Raw genomic sequence first — 23,764 nt, 5'->3', positions numbered from 1 at the left:
AGGGAGAGGGGAAGGAAGACAAGAAAACAAAAAAAGGAAAAGCGAAGTTCAAACGATGTGAAAACTGTGCGTGGTTGAGGTCCCGCAGTGGAGGGGTGGAGATTGCCTTTGTGGAGTGGCAGGCTGCAAGGTGGAGCAAAAGTGTAGTGGACTGAAGGATGGAGTGGTGGAGTGTGAAATGGTGGAGTAATAAATTTGCTGGCTGGTAAAGTTCGGGGAGGAGGAGTGATGGAGTATTGTGGAGTTTTTTTTTTTTTTAGGTGCTGCCAAAAGCGCCGGTGGACTCTCTGGAGGGTAGTGGAGCAGGCGAATTTTATTTATAGTTGCTGCCGTGATGTATGGTGTATGGTAGATGTTGGTGGAGTGGCAAGGAATAATGAAAAGACTGAACAACAAAACAGTGGAGTCTGATTTGGTGGAGAAACAGGGCGGTGGAGTGGAAGTGGTGTGGAGTAATGGAATGACTTACTAAACAACAGAATGGGGTGTAACTTTCTGGAGAGAGATGATGAGCATGTGGAGTGATGATGTGTGGGAGAATTGTGGAGTATTGTGGAGTTATATGTGGTGGTGTGGTGGAGTGATGATGTGAGGGAGGGTTGTGGAGTATTGTGGAGTTATATGTGGTGGTGCGGTGGAGTGATGGTGTGAGGGAGGGTTGTGGAGTATTGTGGAGTTATGTGGTGGTGTGGTGGAGTGATGATGTGAGGGAGGGTTGTGGAGTATTGTGGAGTTATGTGGTGGTGTGGTGGAGTGATGATGTGAGGGAGGGTTGTGGAGTATTGTGGAGTTATGTGGTGGTGTGGTGGAGTGATGATGTGAGGGAGAGTTGTGGAGTATTGTGGAGTTATATGGTGGTGTGGTGGAGTGATGATGTGAGGGAGGGTTGTGGAGTATTGTGGAGTTATATGGTGGTGTGGTGGAGTGATGATGTGAGGGAGAGTTGTGGAGTATTGTGGAGTTATGTGGTGGTGTGGTGGAGTGGTGGAGTGGTGGGATTCTAACCTTGCACCAGGAGCGTCGCGGCGAGCACCCACACGCGCTGCCACCGTCCACACGCCATGCTTCTTGGGGCGGCCTGACACACACACACGCACGCACACACGCTGGCTGGCTGGTCACGACTCCCCCTCAACGCCGCCGCCGGGGAGACGCACTGACCTCCGCAGCTTCCTTCAGGGTCCTTCAGAGTCCTTCGCAGGGAGACAAATGACTGATGACCTTCCCCTGACACTGCTACTCACTCCCCTCCCGCAGGACCCAGCCAGCGGTGACTCTTTTAGGATCTTTCAATGTCCTTCAGGGTCCTTCAGGGTCCTTCAGGGTCCTTCGCTAACCCGCTGAGGCAACTGACCCGTAATCTTCCTCTGCGCGGTCCTCACTCCCCTCCCTCAGGACCCATCCAGCGGGAACTCTTCATCCTCTGGGGAAGCGGCTCTCCAAGTCCTGGGCACCGCAAAGTCTACGCCTCATGCGGCTTCCTCGGCCTCGCCGCTAGCTGCCGCCACCGCCACACACTTCATGCGGCTGAGCGACGCAACAACTTTGGAAAAAACTTTTAGATGTGTCCCTTCTGCCCACAGGCTTCACCTCGAGTCCTGGAAAGTGTCAGCAAAGAGCAGCGAAGTGTCAGCTTCATGCAGCTTCCTCGGCGTCACCGCGAGCTGCCGCCGTCGCCGAACACTTCACGCGGCGAACCAAACTTTGGGAAAACTTTTAGAAGTGTCCGCCCTGCTCACAGCGCTTCACCTCGGGCCGGGGAAAGTGTCAGAAAAGTGTTGACATTATCAGTGCCTGGCGGGTGGGTGGCGGGTGGGGTCACGCGTCACGCAGATTCACTTAGCGAGGGCCGGAGCGAGGGACGGCGACACCCTACCTCCAGCGCGGCCAACGAACGACTGGTGCCTTGATCTGCCTTATCATTGGGCGGGCGGCGGGCGGGTGGGTGCCTTGGTGCCTCTCGCCAGTCCACGCAGTCAACGCCAGCAAGGCACCAGGCACCCTCAGCTGTCACATGCCGGGGACGCCACGAGCGGTGGTCTGGACGCAGGGAAAGGACGATGCGGCGCCACGATTCAGTCACGCCGTGGAGGCTGGACACAGGCTGAGTAAAAGAAAAAAGAAATAGAAATGCCGCTCAGCTTCCACCACAACAAAGACAAAAAAAAGAAAGAAAATGTTAGAACAAAAACGAAATAACACCACAATCGCAGAAGAAAAGTAAAGTAGCTACAAGAACGAACTGAATACTAGGAATTACTTCATCTTACTGGAAGCCTTGCAGAATTAACAAGAAAGAAAATAATATGATAATACTCCTCGCTCTATTTTTTTAAGGGGATGGCATCTTCATTCAGCAACTCAGAATTACTTCCCACTCCCCCCCCCCACCCCCGATCGCCTCCCACATGCGCACGAGTTGTTATAGCGCGTACAAACTGGTGAAGAGGTAAAAGGAAGGACACACTTAAGATCAAAACCCTTGCCGCAGTACTCATCTCCGTCTCCCTGACAGCCAGGCCGTTACCAGATAAAGACTCCCCTCCCTCGGGACACACGGCCAAGGATTCGTTGATCCGCTGCTTTCCGGATTGAGAAACTTGGACAATAGTCGTTGGTCCCTTACGCCAAATAACGTCGTGTCAACTGCACAAAGTCTTCACCGATCCTATCACGAGGAACAGCCGCCCACTGCCGAAGCCGCCGCCGCTCCCAGAAGAGGCAAGAGGAAAGTTGCGGCTGTCGTCCTTGATAAGTAACGGGAGTCCTCCGCCAGGGTTATTTATAGCGGCTCTGATAAGAGACGGAAAGCTCCAGCTCCTCGCCGGGCCGGGAGTGTGGAGAGGCAGGAGGCGAGCATCATGCACGGCTGAGGGAGCAGACAATGGGTGGAGATACTTGAAGGACGAATAAGAACAAGAAATGGACTTTAGCAGGACAGATCATACGTTGAATGGAAAGTAGATTGACAAAAAGAGTAAAAGAGGTAACCCTGGGTGGAAAACGTTCGGAAAGGCTTTCTTCCTGCATTGGACTAGTGATGGGTAATAGTTATGATGGTGAGGGTGACCTGGGCGCCACCCAATGAACACATTCACGGCAACAGTGGGCTGTGCTGACCACACTGTCGTTGAGGGCGTCGGTCTGTGTCCCAGTGGTGGTGCCGGTGTTGTCACGGCCGTGTCTGCCATGGACCTTGTTAGAGTAAATAAATATTTCCCGCCGCGCATCAAAGGGCGGCGTGTTGTAAGGAGTTTTCAATTTACAGCAGCAGCAGGGAGGCGCGAGGGACATGCCGCGAAAATTATTGCTGCCTGCAGCGAGGAGGATGGCGAGTGGCGGCCATGCAGCCGTGTGCGGCACGCCAACGTGCATCACCCCGCGAGGCTCAACACACCCTGGCAGTGTCAGGCAGGGCAGCATAAGGGCACGCCGTGAGACTCAGCATACCCTGGTAGCAATGTGTCGTGTGCGGCAGGGCAGCATGAGCCACTCTGCAGCACACCCTGGCAGCCGTGCGTGGCTTGCAGAGGGGAAGCGACGCCGCGCGGTGCTTCAGGAGGGAGGTGAAGCGAAACACGGCTAAGCCGCAGCGACAACACGCCCCGTTGACACAGATGTGGCTGTTCCTGCGGCGCGGCGGCTCGTGCCCAGACACTCCTCAAGCGGGATTGACTTTGGCACTTTGGACAAGTTTTAGATCACGGGGCCTTACCGTCCGCCGCGGGCTGACCCGCCGCCGCGCCGCCGCCACTTTGCCGTGTTGCTCTTGGGCGACACGGACTGGCGACGAGCTCTTGACCTCTGTCTTTGTGCAGGTCTCATTATCCTTTGCATACTCTCTCTCTCTCTCTCTCTCTCTCTCTCTCTCTCTCTCTCTCTCTCTCTCTCTCTCTCTCTTTGCACCTTTACCTTTAGGTCCACCCCCCTGGCCCTGGCCTTTCTACCTCAGTTTTTGCTTCCTCTCTCCCTTAGTCTGTTTATTCTCTCCATTCATTTTTACCTGCCTCTCCCCTTCCCACTCCCCTTCCCTCCCTAGATCAGTATATTCCTCTCTCTCTTTACCTCTCTCCTCCCTAACCGCTGTCTTTTCCTTCCCTTTTCCTCCTCTCTTTGACCACTCTTCGTTACACTCCGGGCAAGGCAAGAGCAGCAGACTCACCATGTCGAGAGGCGGGCGAGGGGAGAGGAGAGGAGGAGGGCGGGCGGGCCAGGAGGAGAGGCGGGAGGCGAACCACTTTCTGGCGGCTACTCGGGGCCCGCCAGGCATTGCGATGGAACTTGGGACATTAGGAAGGTGAAGTTGTGAGGTAGAGGGACGTTACCTGGCTGACGGCGGCTCTATTGGAGGTCGATACTCGCCAAGTGGAGAATGGTGGAGGTAAATATGGGCCAGAGTGTTATTCGGCGGCTCGAGGTCAGTTCAGGAGGAAGACGGAGGGAGAGGGAGAAATGGGGGCGGGGAAGAGAGAGGGAGGGGTGGATCATGCTGGACAGGGAGGAGGAGGGTAGGGAAATGTAGGGAGGAAGAGAGGGAAGATGAAAACGTAAGAAGTAGGGAGAGGGAGAAAAGGGGAGAGAGAAGAGTAGTATAAGGGAATAAAGAGAGAAGGAAAGAAAGGGAAGAGAGGGAGAGAGAAAGGGAAGATTGGGAGATACAAGAAGAGGAAAGGAGAGGAGGGAAGACGGTAGAGAGGTATGGGGTGAGGAAGGGAGAAGGAAGGGGAGGAGGAGGAAGACGCAAGGCAGGAGGAGGAGGGGCAAATGAGAGGAAGGGAGAGGAAAAGGAAGGAAAGAGAGGAACGGAGAAAGAGAAAGGGGGGGAAGAGAGAAGAAGGGGAAGGGAGATAAAGGGAAAAGACAGAGGAAGGGAGAAATATGGAGGGATAAAGGTTAATCAGACTTCTTGAGAGAGAGAGAGAGAGAGAGAGAGAGAGAGAGAGAGAGAGAGAGAGAGAGAGAGAGAGAGAGAGAGAGAGAGAGAGAGAGAGAGAGAGAGAGAGAGAGAGAGAGAGAGAGAGAGAGAGAGAGAGAGAGAGAGAGAGAGAGAAAGGAAAGTAACAGAGAGGAATACTGGGCGGTAAGACGCAGGGAGAGGAACAAGAGTAAGGGAGGAAGGGAGAGCGAGGACAAAGGTACAGGAGACAGGAAGTGAAAGATAGGAGAGTAAGGCGCAAACTCCTGATAAGCCAGAACGGAGAAGGAAGGGGAAGGTAGGGGAGGAGAATCAAAAAGAGAAGGAAGGAGGAATACCAGGAGTGTGTGAGAACTTGACTGGAGACAGGAAGCAAACACGAAAGGAACTTGAGGTGTATAAAAGCGAAGTATTAACATCCTGATCTGTCCTTATTATATCCTACACCAGCGTCAGTCTTTATGAAGGATTGCAGGGTGACAGGAAAGTGTATTGAAGGATTGCAGGGTGACAGGAAAGTGTATTGAAGGATTGCAGGGTGATAGGGAAGTGTATTGAAGGATTGCAGGGTGACGGGAAAGTGTACTGAAGGATTGCTGGGTGACAGGGAAGTGTATTGAAGGATTGCAGGGTGACAGGAAAGTGTATTGAAGGATTGCAGGGTGACAGGAAAGTGTATTGAAGGATTGCAGGGTGACAGGAAAGTGTATTGAAGGATTGCAGTGTGACCGGAAAGTGTATTGAAGGATTGCAGGGTGACAGGAAAGTGTATTGAAGGATTGCAGGGTGACAGGAAAGTGTATTGAAGGATTGCAGGGTGACAGGAAAGTGTATTGAAGGATTGCAGGGTGATAGGGAAGTGTATTGAAGGATTGCAGGGTGACAAGAAAGTGAATTGAAGGATTGCAGGGTGACAGGGAAGTGTATTGAAGGATTGCAGGGTGACAGGAAAGTGTATTGAAGGATTGCAGGGTGACAGGAAAGTGTATTGAAGGATTGCAGGGTGACAGGAAAGTGAATTGAAGGATTGCAGGGTGACAGGAAAGTGTATTGAAGGATTGCAGGGTGACAGGAAAGTGTATTGAAGGATTGCAGGGTGACAGGAAAGTGTATTGAAGGATTGCAGGGTGACAGGAAAGTGTATTGAAGGATTGCAGGGTGACAGGAAAGTGTATTGAAGGATTGCAGGGTGACAGGGAAGTGTATTGAAGGATTGCAGGGTGACAGGGAAGTGTATTGAAGGATTGCAGGGTGACAGGAAAGTGTATTGAAGGATTGCAGGGTGACAGGGAAGTGTATTGAAGGATTGCAGGGTGACAGGAAAGTGTATTGAAGGATTGCAGGGTGACAGGAAAGTGTATTGAAGGATTGCAAAGTGACAGGAAAGTGAATTGAAGGATTGCAGGGTGACAAGAAAGTGTATTGAAGGATTGCAGGGTGACAGGAAAGTGTATTGAAGGATTGCAGGGTGACAGGAAAGTGTATTGAAGGATTGCAGGGTGACAAGAAAGTGGACTGAAGGATTGCAGGGTGACAGGAATGTGTATTGAAGGATTGCAGGGTGACAGGGAAGTGTATTGAAGGATTGCAGGGTGACAGGAAAGTGTACTGAAGGATTGCAGGGTGAGAGGAAAGTGTATTGAAGGATTGCAGGGTGGCAGGAAAGTGTATTGAAGGATTGCTGGGTGACAGGAAAGTGTATTGAAGGACTGCAGGGTGACAGGAAAGTGTATTGAAGAATTGCAGGGTGACAGGAAAGTGTATTGAAGGATTGCAGGGTGACAGGAAAGTGTATTGAAGAATTGCAGGGTAAGAGGAAAGTGTATTGAAGGATTGCAGGGTGACAGGAAAGTGAATTGAAGGATTGCAGGGTGACAGGAAAGTGTATTGAAGAATTGCAGGGTGAGAGGAAAGTGTATTGAAGGATTGCAGGGTGACAGGAAAGTGAATTGAAGGATTGCAGGGTGACAGGAAAGTGTATTGAAGGATTGCAGGGTGACAGGAAAGTGTATTGAAGAATTGCAGGGTGAGAGGAAAGTGTATTGAAGGATTGCAGGGTGACAGGAAAGTGAATTGAAGGATTGCAGGGTGACAGGAAAGTGTATTGAAGGATTGCACGGTGACAGGAAAGTGTATTGAAGGATTGCAGGGTGACAGGAAAGTGTATTGAAGAATTGCAGGGTGACAGGAAAGTGTATTGAAGAATTGCAGGGTGAGAGGAAAGTGTATTGAAGGATTGCAGGGTGACAGGAAAGTGAATTGAAGGATTGCAGGGTGACAGGAAAGTGTATTGAAGGATTGCAGGGTGACAGGAAAGTGTATTGAAGGATTGCAGGGTGACAGGAAAGTGTATTGAAGGATTGCTGGGTGACAGGAAAGTGTATTGAAGGGTTGCAGGGTGAGAGGAAAGTGTATTGAAGGATTGCAGGGTGACAGGAAAGTGTATTGAAGGATTGCTGGGTGACAGGAAAGTGTACTGAAGGATTGCAGGGTGACAGGAAAGTGTATTGAAGGATTGCAGGATGACAGGAAAGTGTATTGAAGGATTGCTGGGTGACAGGAAAGTGTATTGAAGGGTTGCAGGGTGAGAGGAAAGTGTATTGAAGGATTGCAGGGTGACAGGAAAGTGTATTGAAGGATTGCAGGGTGACAGGAAAGTGTATTGAAGGATTGCAGGGTGACAGGAAAGTGTATTGAAGGATTGCAGGGTGAGAGGAAAGTGTATTGAAGGATTGCAGGGTGACAGGAAAGCGTATTGAAGGATTGCAGGGTAACAGGAAAGTGAGTTGAAGGATTGCAGGGTGACAGGAAAGTGTATTGAAGGATTGCAGGGTGAGAGGAAAGTGTATTGAAGGATTACAGGGTGAGAGGAAAGTGTATTGAAGGATTGCAGGGTGAGAGGAAAGTGAATTGAAGGATTGCAGGGTGAGAGGAAAGTGTATTGAAGGATTGCAGGGTGACAGGAAAGTGTACTGAAGGATTGCAGGGTGAGAGGAAAGTGTATTGAAGGATTGCAGGGTGAGAGAAAAGTGAATTGAGGGATTGCAGGGTGACAGGAAAGTGTATTGAAGGATTGCAGGGTGAGAGGAAAGTGAATTGAAGGATTGCAGGGTGACAGGAAAGTGTATTGAAGGATTGCAGGGTGACAGGAAAGTGTATTGAAGGATTGCAGGGTGAGAGGAAAGTGAATTGAAGGATTGCAGGGTGACAGGAAAGTGTATTGAAGGATTGCAGGGTGACAGGAAAGTGAATTGAAGGATTGCAGGGTGACAGGAAAGTGTATTGAAGGATTGCAGGGTGACAGGAAAGTGTATTGAAGGATTGCAGGGTGAGAGGAAAGTGTATTGAGGGACTGCAGGGTGACAGGAGAGTGTAATGAAGGATTGCAGGTGACAAGAGAGTGTATTGAAGGATTGTCGAGTGACAGGAAGGTGCATTGAAGGGTTGCAGTGTGGCAGGAAGGTTTATTAAAGGATTGCACGGTGACAGAAATGTGTATTGAAGGATTGCAGGGTGACAGGAAAGTGTATTGAAGGATTGCAGGGTGACAGGAAAGTGAATTGAAGGATTGCAGGGTGACAGGAAAGTGTATTGAAGGATTGCAAGGTGACAGGAAAGTGTATTGAAGGATTGCAGGGTGACAGGGAAGTGTATTGAAGGATTGCAGGGTGACAGGAGTGAATTGAAGGATTGCAGGGTGACAGGAAAGTGTATTGAAGGATTGCAGTGTGACCGGAAAGTGTATTGAAGGATTGCAGCGTGACCGGAAAGTGTATTGAAGGATTGCAGGGTGACAGGAAAGTGTATTGAAGGATTGCAGGGTGACAGGAAAGTGTATTGAATGATTGTAGGGTGACAGGAAAATGTATTGAAGGATTGCAGTGTGACCGGAAAGTGTATTGAAGGATTGCAAAGTAACAGGAAAGTGAATTGAAGGATTGCAGAGTGAATATGAAGTGAATTGGTTCGCTTAATTATTACTTTATTATTAGTTTTGTTATTACTTTATTTGCTTTGTTGTTACTGTTAGCACTTGAAGAGGACTGATGTGGCGGAAACAGGACGTAAAGGCAGAGGTTACGAGCAAGAGAAAGAAAAGTTACCAACCATATTTTTATCCTGGACGATGATACAGGATAGTTTTTTGTTGTTGTTGTTTTCATCCGGCGCTGATATCGTATTTAGATGCATTCTTTTGTATTATGTATTATTATGTATTATTGTATTATTATTATGTATTATGTATTATTTTGTATTATGTAGGAGGGAAATCTTGGTGGAAATAGTAAGCCTAAGTGAAACAAACTTACTAAATGAAGAAGAACAAGAAGAACAAGAAGAAGATGATGATGATGATGATGATGATGATGAGGCAAGAAGAAAAAGAAGGAAAAGATTAAAAGAAGAAATAGAAAAAAGTTATCGATCTTTTTTTATCCAAGGTTTTATATACACCATTGGCATACGTATCATCATCATCATCATCATCATTATTATTGTTGTTGTTGCTGTTGTAGGGGAGGGAAAGGTGAAAACAGTGAGAAAAAGCTGAACGAATTTGAGGAGAGAGAGAAAGAGGGAAATGGAGAAGGAGGAAGAGAAGGGAAAACGGAAGGGGAGGGAAGAATGACAGCAAGGAGAGAGAGAAGGAGGAAGAGAAGGACAGAGGCAAGGGGAAGAAAGCGTGAAAGCAAGGAGAGAGAGAGAGAGAAGGAGGAAGAGAAGGACAAAGGGAAGCGGAAGGAGAAGGAGGAATGAAGACAAGGAGGTAAGACACAAACGTCGAGGGTTGGCGTGAGTTTTTTACTAAATTACGATCCTATGAGGGGAGAATGAAGGGAGAGTGAAGGGGAGTGAAGGGAAGTGAGGAAAAGTAAGGGAGAGTGAAGGGGAGTGAGGGGACAGAGAGAGAGAGAGAGAGAGAGAGAGAGAGAGAGAGAGAGAGAGAGAGAGAGAGAGAGAGAGAGAGAGAGAGAGAGGGGGGGCGTCCAGTCAGGTGTTCCCAGGAGGTGAGGGAAGCGTAATGATGCCCGACAGGACGGTCACGGCGCCTGAAGAAGGGCCCGCCGCAGAGAGAGAGAGAGAGAGAGAGAGAGAGAGAGAGAGAGAGAGAGAGAGAGAGAGAGAGAGAGAGAGAGAGAGAGAGAGAGAGAGAGAGAGATAGAGAGAGAGAGAGAGAGAGAGAGAGAGAGAGAGAGAGAGAGAGAGAGAGAGAGAGAGAGAGAGAGAGAGAGAGAGAGAGAGAGAGAGAGAGAGAGAGAGAGAGAGAGAGAGAGAGAGAGAGAGACTGATAGACAGAAATGCAGAGGTAGATATTAAGTTATGCAGATAGAAAGAAAGAAATGAAAGAAAAAACAACAACGAAGAAACACAGAAATAAAGAACGAAACAATCGGAAAAATATATACAGACCGACATAAAGAAAGAAAAAAACATGAAAACAAATATATTTACTCAGAAACACATGTGAGACAAACCTATTACTAACCTAGGAGAGGGCAGACCAGGACGGATCAGGGCAGGACAGAACAGAAAGGCAGGTTAGAACAGGGCAGGATAGAAAGGGCAGGGCAGGAGAGAGTAGGTTAGAACAGGGCAGGGCAGAACAGAAAGGTAGGTTAGAACAGGACAGGATAGAAAGGGGAGGGCAGGAGAGAGTAGGTTAGGACAGGGCAGGACAGAACAGAAAGGCAGGTTAGAACAAGGCAGGGCAGGAAAGAATAGGTTAGGACAGGGCAGGACAGAATAGAAAGGCAGGTTAGAACAGGACAGGATAGAAAGGGCAGGGCAGGAGAGAGTAGATTAGGACAGGGCAGGACAGAACAGTACAACGTAGTGGAGGGTAGGTCAAGAAAGGCAGGACAGGAAGGGCAGGGTAAGACTGAATAGAGTAGGTCAGGATAGGATAGGGCCATGGAGGTAGAATTTGTGGAGTCGACACCTGCCCAATTAAGTGAATCCGCCCGAGCTGTCATTTTTACGGCCAGGTGTCAGGTGTTGTCAGGTCAAGGTAGGCGATCAGGAGGTCAGGATAGGGCAGGTAGAGAAGGGTAGATCAGGAAAGGGCAGGGCAGGGTAGGGTAGGGCAGGACAAGGGGGTGTGAGGGGCGTCTGGGATGTTCTACCGTCTCCAGCAGGTGTCACAGAAGAAGTATTCAGCGTGATACATAGCTCCTTCCTCCCAGCGTTGCCAAATTATCGTATTAACCACATATCGTATCTATCATTTTTATGCCTCAAACTCTCGTACCTACACAAGTAACGTGAGAAAATCAAAGTTAGTGCTAAAACTGTTGAATATTGATGTTTTTCGTTCTTTGTTGTTATAGTTATCTGTCAGCAACTACGAAAATGAAATGCGATGAGTACGATAATTTGACAACGCTGCTTCCTCCAATCCTCATGCCTACCTCCAACCTCCTCCAACCACTTCCAGCCTCCTCCAACCTCCTCCAACCACCTCCAGCCTCCTCCAACCTCCTCCAACCACCTCCAGCCTCCTCCAACCTCCTCCAACCACCTCCAACCTCCTCCAACCTCCTCCAACCTCCTCCAACCACCTCCAGCCTCCTCCAACCACCTCCAGCCTCCTCCAACCACCTCCAGCCTCCTCCAACCTCCTCCAACCCCACTCCACCACCACCACCACCATACTCACTGATCCTCACGCCGGGAAAACATGCCGATACACCCAATAACACTCCATCACAGCCTCGCCTAGCAATGCCGCGGCCAAGCAGACAACCTGAAGGCACCTCCCAGCCCTCTTACCTGAGCTCGATTACCTTGAGATGAGATGCTCCGTTGTTTTCACCCGGCGAGAAGAGTGGATGGGTAGATAGGCAAAACGATAAGTAGATAGATAGATAAATAGATAGCTGGAGTGATAGATATTTTTACAGGAAAGGAAGCAGCTCAGGGCAAAAAAAAAGAAGGAAGAAGAGACGAATGGCCTATAGAGAGGTCAATTTCGAATGGGGGCTTGATACACTCCCCCAGATAGATTGAGATAGATAGATAAGTAGATAGATAGATAAATAGATAGATAGAGTGATAGATATTTTTACAGGAAAGGAAGCAGCTCAAGGGCAAAAAAGAAGAAAGAAGAGAAGAGTGGCCAATAGAGAGGTCGATTTCAGATGGAGGGCTGTCCTGATACACTCCCCTAGATAGAGATAGATAGATAGATAGATAGATAGATACGTAGAGACAGACAGACATGGATCGTATAACAGCAGCAACAGCCAGTAACAAATGAACCAATCAGAGGGCGGCCCAGAATTCCAGCCACCAATCAGATTACCCCGATGGCCCCGTAGGAGGGTTGAGGGCTGGCGAGACGGGACAGTAACTCACCCGGGCCAGCCAAGGTGTGTGTGTGTGTGTGTGTGTGTGTGTGTGTGTGTGTGTGTGTGCTGGTTGTAATTATTGTTGTGGTAAAGATAGTAGTAGTAGTAGTTGTTGTTGTAGAAGTGTACACGGGAGCTTAGGTGCCTCGTACAGGCCACTGCCTACCGGCAGACTCTCTGTTCTTATATATGTTTATGTTCTTAAGTGGTGAGCGTTCTTAATTTCTTCTTACCCCGCTGGAAAAAAAATAATAATACAATCTCGTCTGCCACGTAAGACCTATTGGCTTTTTTTTAATTATCTTATTCCATTGATATTAAAAAAGGCTCGACATAACGGCAGATAAATAATATAAGCGATGTTCCAAGAATTAAAATAGCCACCTATGAAACGGACAAATTCTCCAAGCCCGGTTCTCTTCAACGAAAACCAAGGCCCGTGTCATGGGTGCCTAAGCCGTTTGTGAGACTTGGCGAGAAGGAACAATAGATTTACGATACTGCCATGAATTCTAAAGGGGAGGTGAAGAGGAAGAAGGGAGAAGAGGATGATGGGCGTGTGTGTGTATGGAAGCGATGACGTGCCTTCTACTTTTTATCTCTCTCGTGCAGGTTATTTTAAGGGGGCTTGGGCTCATGTTGGACTCTAAGGAGGGGGGGGATGGTGAAGAAGAAAAGTGAAGGAAAGAGAGGAAGAAGAGGATTATGCGTTAGGAATCTGTTACTTCGAAGGAGACTGCCATGCAAAGGAACCGGAAGGAGGAGGAGGAGGAGGAGGAGGAGGTAAAGTAGGAAGAAGAGGAAAGTAACGAAATAATAAAAGAAAAAGTAATGTATAAGGAGAATACGGACATGAAGGAGTTACGACAGTGGGTGTAATAGTGGAGGGAGTAGGAGGAGGAGTAGCAAAAAGAGGAGGAAGAGGAAGAGGAACAAAAGAACTTGCACAACTTCCTTAAAATTACTCAGCCGGTTTGAAGAGCGCTTGCGTGTCCTTCATCCCTGTCACCCTCCTCCTACCCTCCGTTCCCCCCTCAACATGCTCCTCCCATGCTTCCTCTCGCGCCGCGCCACACAACACACCACAGCTTGGTCCAGGCCGCTCACACGCTCGCAGGGCAGAGCTCACTGGAAGAGGCGTGTGTGTTTGTGTGTGGGTGTGCTAGCTGCCTCCTGTTATCCTGTTCCGCTCTCTGCTTCCCCCGCCTTGGTAAGTACAGAGAGAGAGAGAGAGAGAGAGAGAGAGAGAGAGAGAGAGAGAGAGAGAGAGAGAGAGAGAGAGAGAGAGAGAGTATCCATAAACTCTTTGGGACGCAATATTCACATTTACTTGTCCATTTATTTTTCTCTTGTTTACTTTTTTGTTATCGCCGATCGGAGCCGATCGGATAAGCGAAGAGGTAAAAGGAAGGAATACATATGAAGATGGTAGTACGCCAGAAGGCGGAACAAATAATAGGTGAGGAGTAAGTAAGATAAATAGGAAAAGAGTATGAAGGTTGTGGCGCTCATGGTGTAGGGACGCCTATCCTCCGTTGATATCCGTGTACTATCGCAAAGGCCATTTATCGTCAGGTATGTTATGACATTACGGTCAGAGAGGTCACCAAATCCATTAGGCCGGTCTACACTCCATGAAAGCGCCCTTGTTCAGTGTCTTGAGTGAAACGCCATACAGGAAAGAATAATAGATATGGTCTCAAGGAGAGGAGGGAGAGGCAGATCGCTAAAGGTTTGACGACGGAAAGACGTGTCTTCTCGTCTTCACTGTCTGCCCCTGCAGGAGAACTCCACCTAAAGGAGGGACACGAGGAACTGAACGACAGAGACGTTGCAGTAGGCCCCGACTACGTAAGTTCAGTCGCCTGCCGTAGTATGATTGTATCTCTGCCTGTTTACCTAATTACATACTGTATTGTTGTTGCCTTCGTTGTGTTGCCTTCATACAATGTAGGACGCTAAATAAATATTAACATTAGTAAATGTTAAGTGAAGTGATCAGCTGCCCGTTGTGGTGCTCAGAGACACGGACGTTTTGAGTTTTATGTTTGTGATCCTGAAGGTAAATGTTATTGTTGACAGGATGGACCACATTATATGGGGCGTCTACGAGAAGGGTCGTTTCATTGTCCTACCGCCTACACAACGGCGGTAACACTTTTACTTTTTACATTGCTATTAGTCTAACTCATCCAGACGAAGAGGAGGAGGAAGAAGAGGAGGAGGAGGAGGAAAAGAAAAAGAGATACGTGATGAAGGCAGAAGAGGAAAAATACTAATGAGTAAAGGAAAAAATATAAAACATGCAAAACAAAGGAAGAAGGGCACAGAGACAAGAGAAGAAAGCGAAACAGCAGGAGCAGCAGGAGGAGAAGGGCGGGCAGGGAGAAAGGGGGGGGGTGAAGGGAAACAAGTCGGGGGGAGGGAGGGGGAGGGGTGAAGGGGGAACTTGTTTGTTGTAAATGTCCGTCATCATCGATCCAGTTATTGTCATGCACACACACACACACACACACACACACACACACACACACAGAGTGAGAGTGAGAGAGAGAGAGAGAGAGAGAGAGAGAGAGAGAGAGAGAGAGAGAGAGAGAGAGAGAGAGAGAGAGGGGGTTTATCTTATCTCCCTCGTCAATGTGTAGACTAAAGATAGAGGGAAAGATTAGGGGAAGTGCGTTCGATTGGAGATGTTAATAAATATGCGTTGCACTTTCACTCATGGTCGTGTACCGCACCCTTTGTTTGGTGTGTGTGTGTGTGGGGGGGGGGGGGATGTCATTACCACTAGGATTTGTTTTTCTCTCGCGTCCATTCAAACATTTTTACTCTTCCTGACATATTAATGATGAGAGAGAGAGAGAGAGAGAGAGAGAGAGAGAGAGAGAGAGAGAGAGAGAGAGAGAGAGGGGAACCTGTGCGCCGCGTCAGCATTCTACACGTCAGCATGAATGGGCCGTGTGTGAACGTTGGCAGCTAGCACATCTGCCCCCCACACCGCCCTGCCTCCCTCCTTCCCCCTCAGCCCAGTATTATGAATGCCGCAGGCTCATTAAACATCATCATCACTTCACTGACGCGTCCATTCACCCGCCCCGCCGTTCGCCCTTCATTCATAAGTGTATCCATGGGTTTGGATACACCTTCGTGTACTCATTCATTCACCTCTCCTTCCTGCGACTTGAATGCTTTCACGAGGAGAGTATCAACGCGCATCCGGGCTAGATTTGGTTATTCCTACGGCAGGGAATATAATCAAAGAGGTAAGGGTGCATTACAGGATGAAAGAGCAGGGAAGGAGGCACAAAGAAACAGAGACAGTGACAGATATAGACATAGGAACACAAAAAGAAAGAGGTAGAAACAGAGACTTCGAGACACACGGACAGACTGAAGCAAATACAGAACTACAGAAATAGGAATAAGAGCATGACAGACAAACACATGGAGGTAAACAAACGATACACAGGTACAGAGATTCACACACAAAACAAAAAAAACAAAAAACCAGACGAAGATAAACAAATAAAAACACAGATTCAAGTAACAAACAAACAAAACAGAAAACAAGATACTCAGACCCATACACATTGATAAAGACTGATAGATGCACACACACACACACACATACACACACAACCAGACAAACAGATAGAAAGAAGGTCAATTAACATATCATTTATACAACTATTTCGGCCGATAACCCTCGCTCCTATTGCCAATCACTCGTTCAAGCAGTCACGCCATGCATTGAGCGTGTAGCGTGAGTGTGTGTTGCTTCAGCGCTGGGGAGTATCAAACCCTAAACTTATCTTAATCACTGCTCTTATGTCACGGCGTTTATGGTACGTCGCAAGTGGCCGTGGGTTCATACAAGTGTTTGGGGCAGGGAGACACAGGGGTTGATGACGATGTTTTTTCATGTGAGGGAGTGAGGAGTGACGATGCCAGATTGTCGTACTCTGCCTCTTATGTTTGCCGATTTTCGATCCCAAAACTGCTTTCATCACCCAAATAGCTGCCTTCATATATGGTTATCGTTTAAATGGTTAATTATTGGTGCTTCTTGGCAACAGTTATGGGCCAGAAACCAGTAAATACACGACTCTGAGTACGATAATCTGGCAGCGGTGGTGAGGAGTGTGGCTGCAGAACGAGGCTGCAACACAAGACATACGACGTGTGGAGTAACTGTGTATTTGGGTTACGCACACCGATCCGATGCGGGGGGGGTGCGTGCCGCTCGCCTGCCACACCTGAGCTTACCTGCAGCATGGAGAAAGCCTGAGAAAGACTATAATCGTCAGACTTGAAGATAAAAATGAAGGCAAATACAGTCGGCATCAAGTGCAAATTACAACCACACATGCAGAACAAAATAAAGGTTTTTTTTTCAGTAAAGGAAGAACTTCAGGGGCAAAAATAATTGAGAACAAAAAAGCCCGCTAAGCACGTTCCTTTAAAAATAATTGAGAGCAAAAAAGCCCGCTAAGCACGTTCCTGTAAAAATAATTGAGAACAAAAAAGCCCGCTAAGCACGTTCCTGTAAAAATAATTGAGAACAAAAAAGCCCGCTAAGCACGTTCCTGTAAAAATAATTGACAACAAAAAAGCCCGCTAAGCACGTTCCTGTAAAAATAATTGACAACAAAAAAGCCCGCTAAGCACGTTCCTGTAAAAATAATTGACAACAAAAAAGCCCGCTAAGCACGTTCCTTTACAAATAATTGAGAACAAAAAAGCCCGCTAAGCACGTTCCTTTACAAATAATTGAGAACAAAAAAGCCCGCTAAGCACGTTCCTTTAAAAATAATTGAGAACAAAAAAGCCCGCTAAGCACGTTCCTGTAAAAATAATTGAGAACAAAAAAGCCCGCTAAGCACGTTCCTGTAAAAATAATTGAGAACAAAAAAGCCCGCTAAGCACGTTCCTCTAAAAATAATTGACAACAAAAAAGCCCGCTAAGCACGTTCCTGTAAAAATAATTGAGAACAAAAAAGCCCGCTAAGCACGTTCCTCTAAAAATAATTGAGAACAAAAAAGCCCGCTAAGCACGTTCCTCTAAAAATAATTAAGAACAAAAAAGCCCGCTAAGCACGTTCCTCTAAAAATAATTGACAACAAAAAAGCCCGCTAAGCACGTTCCTTTAAAAATAATTGAGAACAAAAAAAGCCCGCTAAGCACCGTTCTTATAAAAATAGAGAAGAGTGGCCGTAAGAGAGGTCATTTTCGAGTGAATACGTGTATTTTTACTCCTCCCTTGAAAGAGGTTGAAGAGAGCAGGTGGAAATACAGATGAAGAAAGGCTATCCCAGAGTTTACCAGTGTTAGGGATGAAAGACTGAAGATGCTGGTTAACTCTTGAATAAGGGATTTGGACAGCGTAGGGATGAGCCAGATGAAAATGATTCTGATTTTGTTATTGAACAGAGACAGACAGGCAGACAGACAACAGACAGACAAACTAGGAGGTTTTCAAGACCCTTGAATATGCAACTTTACATATGTGTTAATATAAACGTATGTTATAAATATTGTTATTATTATCATTATTATTGTTGTTGTTGTTGTTGTAATTATTATATTAAAAAAGCCACAATTAGATATAAAACATTCAAGCATACAGACAAAATCTTAATGTGACAAATTATATTATGCGACGGAAATAATTTTGTATTGCAGGTGTGTGTTCGTGTGTGTGTGTGTGTGTGTGTGTGTGTGTTCGTGTGTGTGTGTGTATGTTATGTATGTGCGCCAAATTGTCAGTGGATGACGTCACACCGCAGTGGCTTAAAACCAGGTGCCTCTCTCTCTCTCTCTCTCTCTCTCTCTCTCTCTCTCTCTCGTAAGATCAATAAAGCGAGTCACGTGGGTGTTGGTAGCACTGGAGAGAAGAGGAGGAGGAGGAGGAGGAAATCAGGTAGACGGAGGAAAGGAAATAAAGAAGGAAACATGAAAGGAACAAAGGAAGAAGAGAAAGTGAGAGAAGTGAGGACATGAAGAGAAAACGGGAGGAGCAGGAAGGACAAAATAAGGTCACAGAGGAACAAACGAACGCACGGAAGATGATAGGGATGGCGAGGGAGGGAGGGAGGGAGGGAGGGTGATAGGGAAGAGAGGGAGGGAGAGGGGGAGAGAATATCTGGTTCAGTCTGGTTTAGTGGCGGATATTTCTAGTGTGGAGGTGAGGCATGCAGGAAAACGCTCTCTCCTCCTCCTCCTCCTCCTCCTCCTCCCTTTGTTTCCATGTTTCCATGTTTCCTTACCTTATTCTTTTGTCTACCATGTCTCTCCTTCCTTCCTTTTATGTCTCTCTCTCTCTCCTCTCCTCCTCCTTCTTACCATATTTTCCTTCCTTCCTTCCTTCCTTCCTTTATTGTCTCTCTCCTCTCCTCCTCCTCCTCTTCCCTACCATATCCTCAATTACTTCCCTGTCTTTCCTCTTCTTTGCTTCCTTCCTTCCTTCCTTCCTTTCCTTTCCTTCCCTTTTTGTCTCTCTCCTCTCCTCCTCCTCCTCCTCCTCTTCCCTACCATATCCTCAATTACTTCCCTGTCTTTCCTCTTCTTTGCTTCCTTCCTTCCTTCCTTCCTTCCTTTCCTTTCCTTCCCTTTTTGTCTCTCTCCTCTCCTCTTCCTCCTTACAATATTCTCATTTACTAACCTGTCTTTCCTTTTTCCTTCCTTCCTTCCTTCCCTTATTCTGTCTCGCCTCTCCTCCTCCTCCTCCTCCTCCTCCTCCTCCTCCTCTTCCTCTTCCTCTTCCCAACCATATCCTCAATTACTTCCTTGTCTTTGCTCTTCTTTCCTTCCTTCTTTTTTTTTTCTCTCCCTCCTCTGCAGTGTCATTGCTCCCTTTAGCCTTGCAGAGGTGGTGGTGGTGGTGGTAGTGGTGGTGCTGGTGGTTGGGTAATATCAGGTACGGTGGTGGATAGTGGAGAGTAAGGTAAGGGAGAGGGAGAGGAGGTGATATAGGGGAGGGAGGGCTCGGTTTATGACAAAAGCACTTTAATATCCGCTAAGTTATGCTGAGGGTTAGGTTCATGTTCTTCACCGTATCGAACACCTATCACGTCTATTTTCCAAGGCTACTGAGAAGAAATATCATGGGTTAGTTTCCCCTTTCAAGATGCAAAAGTCACAATGCAGTCCATGTTAACCCCAGCGATTTCCACGAGAGACTATTTTCCAAGGCCACGGAGAAGGTTATATAATTATTAACCGGTTTTCATGGGTCGGTTTCCCCTTTCAAGATGCAGAAGTCGGGTAAAACTGTCACTCTAGGATCACAACGCAGCTGTATGGAGACAAAAAAGAAACGGAGAAAAGGATGGTTAAGTTGGCAAGGGTGTTCCTCGCTCAGTGCTGGGAAGAAAGGGCACAAATGTCTGAATAAGTGAAGATAAGTGACTTGATTTCAGTTTAGAAAATTACGTAACACTGAAAAGGAAAGTGTGTGAATAAGAAGAAGGGAGGAACGAGAGGAGGAGGACCTAAGAAGCGATACAAAGCGTTACGGGTCAAAAGAAGAAGAAGAAAAAGGAAGAGTCCATGTCAACCCGAGCAATTTCCACGAGAGACTATTCAACCAGGCGAACCGAGGCGGCAACACGCTTAAAGATGAAGGCCTCAACGTGCCTCCTGAAGCTGCAGAGAAGAGGCCATAGGACGTATTATTAGACATTTCGCCGCACAAGACCACATATTTGACAAGGCTTTCGTAGGAGTTGTGGGTATTTCCAGGAGTAGTTTTATGACCCTGGTAGTAGTGTGACCCTTCCTCTGTATCGTGAACCTAAAGAAACACACATTTGAAAAGGCTTTCGTAGGAGTTGTGGGCATTTCCAGGGGTAGTTTTATGACCCTGGTGGTAGTATGACCCTTCCTCTGTATCGTGAACCTAAAGAAACACACATTTGAAAAGGCTTTCGTAGGAGTTGTGGGTATTTCCAGGAGTAGTTTTATGACCCTGGTGGTAGTGTGACCCTTCCTCTGTACCATGAACCTGAAGAAACACTCATTAGAACCCGACTGACCCCCTCTTTGACCTTTAGAAATAGATGATGTGAGAAACGAACATGTTTTATAATACCAACCAAAGGGTCCGCAGAGCTTGGTAAGGAAGGAAAGGGATGAGATTATTACATTCGAGAGGGAGAGGGGGAGGAGGCGATATAGGGGAGGGGGGGAGGCTCAGTTTAAGACAGAAGCACTTTAACATCCGCAAGTGTTAGTGATATAATTAAGACTAAGCTTCGAACTAATTCTGTATCGTGGAATATAAACTTCGATCGGAGTGATAAAAGAACTGGTAGGTGTTTCATGAAATCGATCCCCTTGAACCTGGAGTTATAGGAAGGTTACTCACCACCGTGATATTTGGGAAGCGAATGGGAGGGAGAGAAGGAGAAGGAGGAGGAGGGGAATAAGGAGAGTAAAGGGGAAAGAGGGACAGACGGAGAGGCAAAAAGAAGGGAGGAAATAAGACTGGAATATAAGCAAAGGAGGAGGAGGAGGAAGGAGGAAATGAGGCACAGATGGAGAAGCAAAAAGGAGGAAGGAAATGAGACTGGAATTTAAGCGAACGAGAAGGAGGAGGAAGGAGGGAAATGAGGAATAGATGGAGAAGCAAAAAGAAGGAAGGAAATGAGACTGGAATTTCAGCGAACGAGAAGGAGGAGGAAGGAGGGAAATGAGGAATAGATGGAGAAGCAAAAATGAGGATGGAAATGGGACCGTTCAAGCGAAGGAGAAGGAGGAGGAAGGAGGGAAATGAGGAATAGATGGAGAAGCAAAAATGAGGATGGAAATGGGACCGTTCGAGCGAAGGAGAAGGAGGAAGGAGGAAATGAAGCACAGATGGAGAAGCAAAAAGGAGGAAGGAAATGAGACTGGAATTTAAGCGAAGGAGAAGGAGGAGGAAGGAGGGAAATGAGGCACAGATGGAAAAGCAAAAAGGAGGAAGGAAATAGGACCGTTCAAGCGAAGGAGAGGGAGGAGGAAGAGAGGAAAACAGGAAGAGAATGGGAAAAAGAGGAACAGACGGAGGAGCAAAAATAAGGAAGCTAATGGGACCGTAATTTAAACAAAGGAGAAGGAGGAGGAGGAGGAGGAGAAAGAGGGAAGAGAACGGGAAACAGAGGAACAGACGGAGAAGCAAAAAAGAAGGAAGGCAATGGGACCTTAATTTAAACAAAGGAGGGGGAGGAGGAGGAGGAGGGGAAAGCGGGAAGAGAATGGGTGATGAGGCTCAGATAGAGAAGCAAAAATGAGGAAGGAAATGGGACTGCAAATTAAGCGAAGGAGGAGGAGGAGAGGAAAAACGGGGGAATATGAGGAAAACAAGGACAAACAGAGAAGCACGAAGGATAGAAATGGGACTGCAAGTTAAGCGAAAGAGGAGGAGGAGAGGAAAAACGGGGGAATATGAGGAAAACAGGTACAAACAGAGAAGCACGAAGGATAGAAATGGGACTGCAAATTAAGCGAAGGAGGAGGAGGAGAGGAAAAACGGGGGAATATGAGGAAAACAAGGACAAACAGAAGCTAAATGGATAGAAATGAGACCGTAATTCAAGCTCTCCCTTATTAAGATACGCCATAAATCATCACCTCACCTTCATTAAATTTCACATGCAATACCTTTAATTAATATTCTAGACCACAAACCTCTTTTTTTTGATCCTTTAAAAGCTAGGTCAGTCGAAGGCAAAGGCTGATGATGCAATTGATTTTCCTCCTCCTCCTCTTCCTCCTCCTCCTCCTCCTCCTCCTCTTCTTCGTCCTTCTTCACCTCAACACCTGTGACTAATGAAGCGCTATTTTCCCTTCACCTCGCTGTATAAATAAACCGAGTCTTCTTTTATGCCACTTAAGCTGATATTCTTGGGCGGTGAAGTGGAAGGGGTAGGTAGGGCGTGGCGTGGGAGAGGCTGGGAGAAGGGCGTGGGAGAGGGAGGGAGAAGGGTGAAGGAGAGTGAGGGAGAGGGAGGGAGAAGGGGGAGGTGAAGAATACTCTATTACAAGGGAGGAAGGACGAGGAGAGGGCTAGGGAGGGTAAACTTAAAGGAGGAAGGGAGAGGGCTAGGGAGAGTAAAGGAAGAAGGGAAATAGCTAAGGATAGTAAAGAAGGAAGAGAGAGACCTAGGGAGGGTATAGGAATAAGGGAGATGATGCAGGTCAACGTGTCATCATTTTTGTCCTTTTTCTGTCTTTTGATAAATATTCCTCCTCCTTTTTCTCCTCCTCCTCCTCCTCCTTCTCCTCCTCCTGGTTACGATTTATGAAGTGCAAATTTCTCACTAAACAACAAGCGACAGTTTTCTCTATTCCTGTGTGAGTGTCTGAGTTGATGCGGGTATGTGAGTCGCCTTATTATGCCACGCCCACACTCCCCAGGCTGGCGTCGGGGGTGCGGGTGGGTCGGTGGTTGCGTGGTGCCCTCCAGCCGCTGTGCCATCAGGGAAGGGCCGGAGGGACACCTTGCCTTGTCTTATCGGCGATTCGTGTGGAGTCCCCGTAATCACCACCTGCTTCACACACGACGCTGGGGGCAGGTCAGCCACCTCTGCACTGCCATCTAGCCACCTGGGAACACACACACACACACACACACACACACACACACACACACACAAGTAACGTCGCACACAGGGGCGTCATGAGCGTAGGGTGGCAGGAGCCACCTTGATGAAAATATTCCAAAATACTGGCGCGGTGAGTCATTGTCGACCACCGCACGTTTAGCTGCCACTCAGCAATTAGTGCAGGCTCTTATGTAATTTCGTGGTAATTTTCTGTTTATTTTTGGAAACCATTATAATTCTGATCTTTGACCAAAACCGTTTGAGAAAAATGATGCAATTATTTTGGCCCAGAAATGTGATCCCGGCACCATTTTGAAGATTTTCGTTAGTATCGCAGAAACATTTTTTTTTTCAAAAGTGGAACAAACACTAACAGAATGACCCAAATATAGCAGTTATTTAGCAATATATGTGATCTTTGAAGGCAATAACTAAAAAAATATAAGAAAATGGCACCAAAAAAAAAAATAAAAAAAAAATATATATATATATATATATATATATATATATATATATATATATATATATATATATATATATCTCTATATATATCTATATATCTATATATATATATATATATATATATATATATATATATATATATATATATTGACACTATTGATTCTTCACAATAATGTTTCATTAAGAATTAATGTTTATTAATCTTCAAGCCATTGAAGGAGCTTGCTTCTTTCAGCCACATTTAACTCGAGAGACGCTGTCGGTGCCAAAATCCAAAAATGGACACAATCAATAACACATCAATATCTTTCAATCATTGTCAGGAGCATACAATTATGTAATACAAATATATCACAACTTGTCTTGATCACAGGTTTTATATGACAACAAAATATTAAGCAATGTGCACTTGATTATTTTTATGACAATAAGTATGTTTAAAGTTACTCATACA

General features: G+C 46.8%; 2 protein-coding genes across 6 annotated transcripts in view; one reads left to right on the top strand and one right to left on the bottom strand.

The window, feature by feature from the left end:
* Positions 1–23,764, bottom strand: part of LOC127003377 (uncharacterized) — a 128,204-nt gene that overhangs the window by 80,535 nt on the left and 23,905 nt on the right. For 2 of the 3 annotated variants that reach the window (XM_050869924.1, XM_050869926.1), the window contains one exon: positions 1,006–2,104. In XM_050869924.1, coding sequence (XP_050725881.1) covers positions 1,006–1,063 — 58 coding nt within the window. In that variant the 5' untranslated portion in view covers positions 1,064–2,104. Of the gene's footprint in view, positions 1–1,005; positions 2,358–23,764 lie in introns of those variants that run through there. The other variant, XM_050869925.1, reaches the window with a different exon arrangement.
* LOC127003374 (uncharacterized) overlaps positions 13,289–23,764 on the top strand; it is a 56,861-nt gene continuing 46,385 nt past the window's right edge. For 2 of the 3 annotated variants that reach the window (XM_050869919.1, XM_050869918.1), the window contains exon 1: positions 13,289–13,474. In XM_050869919.1, the coding sequence (XP_050725876.1) occupies positions 13,304–13,474 (171 nt within the window). In that variant the 5' untranslated portion in view covers positions 13,289–13,303. Of the gene's footprint in view, positions 13,475–13,930; positions 14,116–23,764 lie in introns of those variants that run through there. The other variant, XM_050869922.1, reaches the window with a different exon arrangement.

This window comes from Eriocheir sinensis, chromosome 25 (genome assembly GCF_024679095.1).
Source record: "Eriocheir sinensis breed Jianghai 21 chromosome 25, ASM2467909v1, whole genome shotgun sequence".
Lineage (NCBI taxonomy): Eukaryota > Metazoa > Arthropoda > Malacostraca > Decapoda > Varunidae > Eriocheir > Eriocheir sinensis.
This window is presented reverse-complemented; position numbering and strand designations above follow the sequence as displayed.